Here is a 9,530-nt window from a genome sequence, read left to right as displayed (position 1 = left end):
AAAGCCACACACCTGTCTATATAAGACCCTACAGCTCACAGTGCATGTCAGAGCAAATGAGAATCATGAGGTCAAAGGAACTGCCTGAAGAGCTCAGAGACAGAATTGTGGCAAGGCACAGATCTGGCCAAGGTTAGAAAAAAATTTCTGCTGCACTTAAGGTTCCTAAGAGCACAGTGGCCTCCATAATCCTTAATTGGAAGACATTTGGGACGACCAGAACCCTTCCTAGAGCTGGCCGTCCGGCCAAACTGAGCTATCGGGGGAGAAGAGCCTTGGTGAGAGAGGTACAGAAGAACTGAAAGATGACTGTGGCTGAGCTCCAGAGATTCAGTCGGGAGATGGGAGAAAGTTGTAGAAAGTCAACCATCACTGCAGCCCTCCACCAGCTCGAAAATTCTTGGGGAGAATAGAAGGGTTTGCAGGTGAACACTGAAATTTGAAGTAAAAGTTGCTTATTTGAATTTCTTTTTTGAAAAGAATTCTAATGAATATTTCATTTTGTCTTACAGGTGCCCTGGTGTCCGACACTTCTTGTACCTACAGTATGTTTAACAGGAATTCTATCTTTCCTGTCCAACTCTCTTTCTTTTTTTTAATTTTGGACAGCTTGATGAATTTTGAAACACTGATGAACCTATGACTTGGAACACATTTATTGGTGCCTTTATGGACAATCAGATTAGTAGTACCTGGTCTGCCTATCTTTATTGATCTGAGAGTCTCTCTGCTCTCCGGCTCTATTTATCGTGTCTTTTGATAAATCAAATTGGCAGTAGACACTGTCTAATTCTATATTTTTGCTAATTGGTCATAAATTTGGAAACGTACCTGCAAAAAGCATGGATTGTTAATAGAATATTGTTTAGAAAAATTAGTTTAGAAAAATTCTGAACAAAAACATGAATGTCCTTGAAGAGCTCAACAATTTGATACCTAAAATAGCTGAAAGTATGCTGATGTAGAATTTTCCCATTCATTTGAATGGAGCAAAACTTTCAAAATAAAGTTAAATATTTCAAAAGTATGAGGTTTATGAAACCTCTGAATAGAAGCATGAATGTCCTTGAAGAGCTCAACAATTTGATACCTAAAATAGCTGAAAGTATGCTGATGTAGAATTTTCCCATTCATTTGAATGGAGCAAAACTTTCAAAATAAAGTTAAATATTTCAAAAGTATGAGGTTTATGAAACCTCTGAATAGAAGCATGAATGTCCTTGAAGAGCTGACCATTTTGCTAGCAAAAATAGCTAAAACTATGTTTAAGTAGAATTTTCCCCATTCATTTGAATGGGACAAAGCTTTCAAAATAAAGCTAAATATTTCAAAAGTATGAAGTTTAGAAAAAGTCTGCATTGAACCATGAATGTCCTTGAGGAGCTGAACAATTTGATACCTGAAATAGCTGAAAGTATGCTGAAGTACAATTTTCCCAACTATTTGAATGGGGTAAGTTTTTCAAAATAAAGCTAAATATTTCAAAAGTATGAAGTTTAGAAAAAGTCTGCATTGAACCATGAATGTCCTTGAGGAGCTGAACAATTTGATACCTGAAATAGCTGAAAGTATGCTGAAGTACAATTTTCCCAACTATTTGAATGGGGTAAGTTTTTCAAAATAAAGCTAAATATTTCAAAAGTATAAAGTTTAGGAAACCTCTAAATAGAAGCATGAATGTCATTGAAGTGCTGACCATTTTGATAGCTGAAATAGCTAAAACTATGTTGAAGTAGAATTATCCCATTCATTTGAACGGGACAAAACTTTCAAAATGAAGCTAAATATTTCAAAAGTATGAAGTTTAGAAAACTTCTGAAGAGAAGCATGAATGTCCTTGGAGAGCTGAACATTTTGATACCTGAAATAGCTGAAAGTATGCTGAAGTAAAATTATCCCATTCATTTGAATGGGGCAAAATTTTCAAAATAATACTAAATATTTTAAAAGTATGAAGTTTAGAAAAATTCTGAATGGTAGCATTAATATCCTTGAGGAGCTGACCATTTTGATACCTGAAATAGCTAAAACTATGTTGAAGTAGAATTTTCCCATTCATTTGAACGGGACAAAACTTTCAAAATGAAGCTAAATATTTCAAAGGTATAAGGTTTAAAAAAATCCTGAAGAGAAGCATGAATGTACTTGGAGAGCTGAATATTTTGATAGCTGAAAATATGCTGATGTAGAATTTCCCCATTAATTTGAATGGGACAAAACTTTCAAAATAAAGCTAAATGTTTCAAAGGTATAAGGTTTAGAAAAACCCTGAAGAGAAGCATGAATGTCCTTGAGGAGCTGAACATTTTGACAGCTGAAAGTATGCTGAAGTAGAATTTTCCCATTCAATTGAATGAGGCAAGTTTTTCAGAATAAAGCTAAATATTTCAAAAGTATGAAGTTTAGAAAACTCCTGAAGAGAAGCACGAATCTGCTTTAAGAGCTGAACATTTTGATACCTGAAATAGCTGAAAGTATGCTGAAGTACAATTTTCCCATTCATTTGAATGGGGCAAGATTTTCGGAATAGAGCTAAATATTTCAGAAGTATGAAGTTTAGAAAACTCCTGAAGAGAAGCACGAATCTGCTTTAAGAGCTGAACATTTTGATAGCTGAAAGTATGCTGAAGTACAATTTTCCCATTCATTTGAATGGGGCAAGATTTTCGGAATAGAGCTAAATATTTCAGAAGTATGAAGTTTAGAAAACTCCTGAAGAGAAGCACGAATCTGCTTTAAGAGCTGAACATTTTGATAGCTGAAAGTATGCTGAAGTACAATTTTCCCATTCATTTGAATGGGGCAAGATTTTCGGAATAGAGCTAAATATTTCAGAAGTATGAAGTTTAGAAAAATTCTGAATAGTAGCGTGAATGTCCTTGAGGAGATGAAGATTTTGATACCTGACATAGTGTTAGGTTTGATCCCCTCGATACCGTGGGAGAGAGAGAGAGAATCGAGTGAGGAGTAAGTGGACTGAGGTTGGCAGGGTGCGATTCAGAACCAATATTTATTTTCCCTGGAAGGGCACAGAAACTAAAATAGAAAAGAAAGCTGAGAGGGCGATGCGGATCAGCGGGGAATCAGATCTGGCCCTGATGTAGAATTAGGGGAGCTGTTTGTCACCAGGCTTGGAGGGCTGACTGGCAGTGAAGGCAGGAGGAAGAGCACAGGACCTGGGAGGAAGAGAAAAGAGAGCAGAGTCAGTAGCAGACTGGACGACGTGGTTCACGATCTCCAGTGCTGGAGAGTAGGGTGCAGGAGGATGGTGGTTTCTGCCGACAATCGGGGGCTCCGGTGTTTTGCTGGGGGTTCCGCCTCGGCAAAGTGGCCTCCTGCCGGTGTGTTATGGCGATGGAGCAGTGGCGTGGGTGCCTCGTTGGTCTCTGGTGCTGGGATTCCACACCGCATGATCCCCAGAGTAGAATGCGAGGAGTTGAGCATGAAACAGGTAAAAGAACAGTCTTACTAGTCCCAGACGTACGCAGCGTATGATGATGCCACTGAAGGATCTCCTCCAAACTGCAGTATTGGCTACACAGAACGAACCAGCACTGGGGTGGCGTTAGTCTGACCGTTTTATGGCGTCAGAGATAATCAGCTGGGGTTGGGAACAGCTGCGTCCTCCACCTGGGATGCCTCAGTCTGTAACAAAAACAGTGGGTAGAGAGGGAGCAGAGAGAGAGAGATGGCACGGAGCACACCTGACACATAGCTGAAAGTATGCTGAAGTAGAATTTCCTCCATTCATTTGAATGGGGCAAAATTTTCAAAATAAAGCTAAATATTCTTCTTCCTGCTGTAACCAGGTTTCATTAAGACACAATAAATCAATGTGATGTTCACTTATCAAATCATTCACTAACAGAGATTTGGACAAGAGAAAGCTGATATTTAATAGTCCACATTTGATTATCCTGTTATTTTCTACTATAAGAAGAGTAGTCTTCATTTTAATTAGGTTCTTATGAATAACTACTCTTGAGTTGATTTTTGATTTATATAATTTAGGTGGTCGGGGGCAGACATAGTCTCTCAGGAGTACTGGAAGTTTTGGGTGGGTAGCAGCTGCAAAGAGACAGCAGAGAGGCCTGTAAGACTGTCACCTTGTGTCCTGGATTTGACTCTGGGTTGTCATAATTCAGGTTGTAAAATAAACTCGTCCAGATTTCTAGATATGAGAGCTGCACCATCCAAAGTGGGATGGATGCTGTCTCTTCTAATCAGACCAGGTTGTCCCCAAAATGTTTTCCAATTGTCTCTGAAGCCCACGTTATTTTCGGGCACCACCTAGACAACCAGCAGTTGAATGACGACATTGGTCAGATTGGGCAAGCGTCCAGAGAAATTGGCTTCAGCTGTGCCACTCCCCGCCAGCCATGCCTGGTATCTCAACCAGGACCCCCAGGAGAGAAGCGGAGGCTAGTATGAGACCTCACAGATGAAACAGTTTAGTTGTGGGTTTTGTCAATATCTCTGTTATGCCTTGTCAAATTGAGCTTCTCGAGTTATACTCTTTGACTTTTTGTCCAGTATTCATTATATTAAAAATCTACCTAGAAATATTCTTCAGTCCATGTCTGCATTTTGGGTCCTCCCCTTGCCTGAGGCTTGACAGAATGAACCAGCTAACAAAGGTCCCAGCAGACATGAACAGAGAAATGTGAATTATTGACAAGGTGGCTCGAGCCCTGGGTGTACAGATGGTCGCTGCTTGTGATCTTCATATTGTGATTTACTCCAAGATTGAGGGGCTTTTTCGGACTCACCCCTGGCTGATGTCTAGACCTGAAATATCACAGGTGATGGCCCAGTTGGCCATTATAAAGTCCACAGTCGAAGACTACCGGAACATGGTAATAGAGCATGGCATAAACTGGCTTGCCATCCATCCAAAGCTGGTGTCCATTGTGAGCAGCACCCTCACCCAGTCTATTCTGACACCCAGCTCTGAGGTCTGGATACCAGACCGTGAGTCGCAGCCAGTCCGTAACCCCAGTCAGTCATTGGTGGAGATTGACCTGAGCCCAGCTGAGGCCAGAAACATCCAGACATGGCTAAAGGCTCAGATGGAGCATCCTCTTTCCCCTTATGTTTCCAAGGACTGTGTCACATCAGGTTTTCCTGCTTGCAGCCCCTCAGTCCTCTAGCATAATAGAACTACAGTCTGTGACCTCCTCTCTTAACCTTGGTGTAGTGACTGTAACTCCTGTTCCTGAGTCTGTCCCTGTATAGTTAGACTGTTAAATGCTTAGGCATGCTTATGAGTTTCTACAGGGTACATCTGGTCAAGGATATTAGGGAGAAGAGTTGATGACTGTCAGCAGACAGGGTGTTTAATATTATTATTACGACGTGTATAATTGTAGCTTTAGCCATAATATGTTCTTACATTTAAGTCACGACATGTACTAGAGGTTGTGAGAATGTTTTTAGCTACACACCACTTAACCAACAGACACACACATTCACACTCATGTTTTGACGACTGCTAGGGCCAGCTACAAAGCTGGCAACAGAGACGTCCCGGTTGACGTTTCTGTGTAGTAGGGGGCTAGCCCAACCAAGGTGATATAATGTATAGGCCTGGTGGGCTCAGGGTCTTCCATCTTACATCTGCCTACGTGCAGTATGGAGGTGCAAGATACTTGAGCGTGTAATGTTAATTTTACCTGTGATCCTTTGAATAAAATCCTTTGTTTTGTAGTTACTTGGACTGCCTCGTCTCTCAGAGTCAGCATGGTAAAAAGTACGGGGTACAACAGTACGCATTGCACACCTCTTGAATACAAAAACAAAGACAATACAAAAACAAGACAATGGGTGCAAGGCTAATCTAGAGCTACCAATATTAAACATTAAACGGCTGGAAATGAGCATGCCATGGGCATTTTAAAGTGTATTGCATTATTAACACTCTTTAAAATATAACCCACAAGAGTGAAATGCAGGTATTTCGAGGCAGAATATCCTTTTTAGTATCACAATATTAGCTGTAATCACTTTTTGGCAGAGAAAATATTGAATTTTACTGACTGCACTAGCCCTTTTATGGGCACTTAAAGCAGTGCAAATATACTGTGTGGTTTATCATCTTTAAAATATAACGAGTGAAATGAAGGTATTGAGAAAGAATACCCTTTCACAATATTAGATGTAATCACTTGTTGGCAAGGGGGGTACTTCATTTTTCTGGTTGTACTGGATCCTTAGAGCTTTACAATGGATGAAAAGCCTACATGGTTTATAGTCAACAACACAAGATACACAGAATCAGTAGAATAATTGCAAAGTGGATCATTTTCTTTATTTTATTTTGCATAGCCCGCATTACTAGATTATATGGAGAATGTATTATGATACACAGACATAACCTACACATGTACATATGTACTTTTAAATATCTTGTTTCTGGCTGGTAATGACATATACTTAAACCTATGGTGTTCAGAACTGAATAAAACCCTGCAGCAGAAGCAAATCGACCTCTGTCACAGACATGTTACATACTGTATAACCACATCCAATAGTTATGACTCAAGAATGCCTGATTGCACTCCAAAGTACTTTTGGCTATAATTACAATTATTCCGGAACAATTTCCTCAAAGGTTCAAGATTTAGAAAGACATACCTTCGTACCACCAGTCATTGGATGTATTTTTGGCATTTTATTATGGTTTGATTACGACAAAAGCAGCTGTATGTGGATGTAAACCGGTCGATGCATTTTAACAGACTCCGCGCGCTCCCGCGGACCGTAATCGCTTTCTGGCAGGCAGTCACTTTTTTCTGTCCTGCTCATAGAGACGACTCGTTCGCGATCGACACATCACGGCAACATAGCAGGTTGAATGAGAGGATCTATGAACCAGTGTGTGGGAGTGAAAACAGAACATCAGCAGCGGAAAGTTTATTGTGGCTCAGTTCAGCGGAAGTGGTGCTCGCGCGAAGTCAGTGTGCAGCAGCTGTCAGGTTTTTGTATATTTATTGTGTGACTCAGTTAAAGGCTTTTAAGTGGTTTGAATAGAGCGGGATACAATATTTCGTTGGTTAAAAGTATAACATGTCAAACCTCCGACCCAGATTAGGCCAGTTTATCAGGCTCGTGGAGCCCGACACTCCCGCCTCCGCAGCAGGGCTTCTCACCGGTGATCAACTCGCGTTCGTCAATGGGGAGAGCGTGGAGGGCGAGAGCCATCAGCAAGTGGTCGCCAGGATACGGGCCGCCAAGGAGGTTTTAGAACTCATCGTGGTGGACGCCGAAACGGCTGAGCTGCTGAAGAAACACAACCTGGAGTGCCTAAAAGAGTATGTCACGGAGGGGATTCCCCTGCCCAACGGGAGTAGCGACTCAGACACACAGAGCTACGGCACCCCGAGGGAGTCAACCCCTGTCTCTGCTGAGAACGGTGCTGCATCTCCGGAGAGGTCTGACAGGCTGAGTGTTAGCTCCAGCACCAAGGTACGGCAAAGCACCGAAACCAACTCTATTGAGTTAGCCTGTGAATAATGTTTAATTCTGTTTTGTGCCTCCAGCTTATTACTAATGGGTATCAAATCAATTTTTCCCAGTGCTTTTAGGTTTTGATAAACTATTTCCGAGCTGGACCTTGAGAACTGTCAGGTCAAAGAGTCAGTTGTTTATCTCTTGTCTGGTGAATAAGAGTTGACTATAATAATAAAGTGCTCTGTAATGTAATTTTGTATTAGGATAGGATCAACGCCTAGTTGGTAAAAAGTTTGGAAAATCTGTTGAGGAACCTGACCCTGAACCATTTTGATCAGTGTCACAAAATGCTCTCAAGGACCCCTTTTATGTTACATCATTTAATTTTCTTAATTGTGAAACAATTTGTTGACAAAATATCAGGACCGAAATACCTATTTTTGGTTAATCCAGCACATTAAATATCCGATAAATAATGGTTATTTCTGACATTAACGCAAAAATCATATAAAACCAATATTGCATAAAGCATCCTTAGTTATTGATTTGCAGAATCATTTACAGTGCTCATACATTTTATTAACACCATAGCAAAATCTCTCATGGTTTACTGTATATGACATCAAATTGCCCAACTCCGCCTGTAATAATAAACTGCAGTGTAAAGTTTACCAGCTCATTAAAAACACAGGTTACTCCATATTGCTGTAATGATGAGTCAGACCAAACTAGTGGGAGTTATCAGCCAAAAAAGCAGTGTCTGTTGTTTGCATCATCCTATCTGCTCTGAAGCCTGCCCTGTCTAAGAGCTGCAAAGGTGATGAGGAAGTAAATCCCCTGTTAAGTAGCCTCTTCAACTGCCAGTAAAATGCTGTAAGCTAAGACAGTGAAATGTTCCAAGCCTCTACTCATTCCTGTTGAACAGTCTTTGTCTTATACAGTAAAAGTCTGAAAGTATGCCTACTTCCTGTCTTGAATTCCCCGTCAGGTTTGGCTTGTTGGGCCAGAAGTGTTGATACACTGATGTATTGTATTGTATGTGAGCAAGACATTTTTTTAAAAATGCTATTACATTATCTGATGGGACCTTGAGAGGCAGGAATGAACATGCAGGATAGTATTTTTATTGCACAAGCTCAGAGTATCTACACTTTAGGGTAGGATGAAGGTGCATCTTGATCAGTAACAGTACTAGGCTAATGGTCTGAGCTGTCAGACTGGGACCTTCCACCACATTAAAATGTGAAACATTCTGACAGAGCTGTCTTTCTTTGGCTCACCATAATCTTGCCTCTTTGAAAGACCGGGGTTTTATTGTTGATTGTGAAACAATTGTATAATATCATTCTTTAAAAGGGTCCTAAACTTGGAAAGATCTTGCAGATTGTGTAACTGGTGTAAAATCTGGTGCCTTATTTAAATGTTGCATAATGCAAAGTAGTCTCATTGTTGAGGTGTTTAGCTATGTGGAGAATGGGAAGTGGTATTTATTTAGTACTTACAAAAATAATGGGATACTTGGTTATTTTAAGACTTTGCAAGAATGCAAAAAGGTGGTATAATAGAGCCTTTTCACATGATGTCATTCAACATCCCATGCCCCTCCCAGTGGGGGTGGCCTCACTTCCACTGGTCAGTAGAAACATGGGGTGCACAAGGGTCTAAAGCAGCTGTCAGATAGAAATGGATGATGTTAAACAGATTGTGGATGTTTTCACTGACATCTTGGTCCAAACATGAGAAAGAGTAAACTTTATTTTTTTATTAATGTATGAAAAACATGTAGAAATCTATTTTCCAAATTACAATAACAAATGCATTTGTTTAAACAATGCTTATGCAATGTTTCCATGTAGTGCATTATTCAAAAATATTTGTTCAAGAATAGAGCATTTATAAAGCGCACATCAGGTCCTTACAGTGTTAACAAAAAAACAATGTAAAATAACGATATACAATGAGGAACAGAAGTATTTGAACACCCTGTGATTTTGCAAGTTCTCCCACTTAGAAATCATGGAGGGGTCTGAAATTCACATTGTAGGTGCATTCCCACTCTGAGAGACAGAATTAAAAAAAAA

General features: G+C 40.1%; 1 protein-coding gene across 1 annotated transcript in view; it reads left to right on the top strand.

Annotated features, from left to right (window-relative positions):
• The first annotated feature begins 7,065 nt into the window (after positions 1 to 7,065).
• The window catches only part of nherf1a (NHERF family PDZ scaffold protein 1a), an 87,096-nt gene continuing 84,631 nt past the window's right edge, over positions 7,066 to 9,530 (top strand). Inside the window, exon 1 of the mRNA XM_020608926.1 lies at positions 7,066 to 7,464. Coding sequence (XP_020464582.1) covers positions 7,066 to 7,464 — 399 coding nt within the window. The remainder of the gene's footprint in view (positions 7,465 to 9,530) is intronic.

This window comes from Monopterus albus, unplaced genomic scaffold (assembly GCF_001952655.1).
Source record: "Monopterus albus unplaced genomic scaffold, M_albus_1.0 scaffold96.1, whole genome shotgun sequence".
NCBI lineage: Eukaryota > Metazoa > Chordata > Actinopteri > Synbranchiformes > Synbranchidae > Monopterus > Monopterus albus.
The sequence above is the reverse complement of the archived record's forward strand: the minus strand, read 5'-3'. Positions and strand labels throughout refer to the sequence as shown.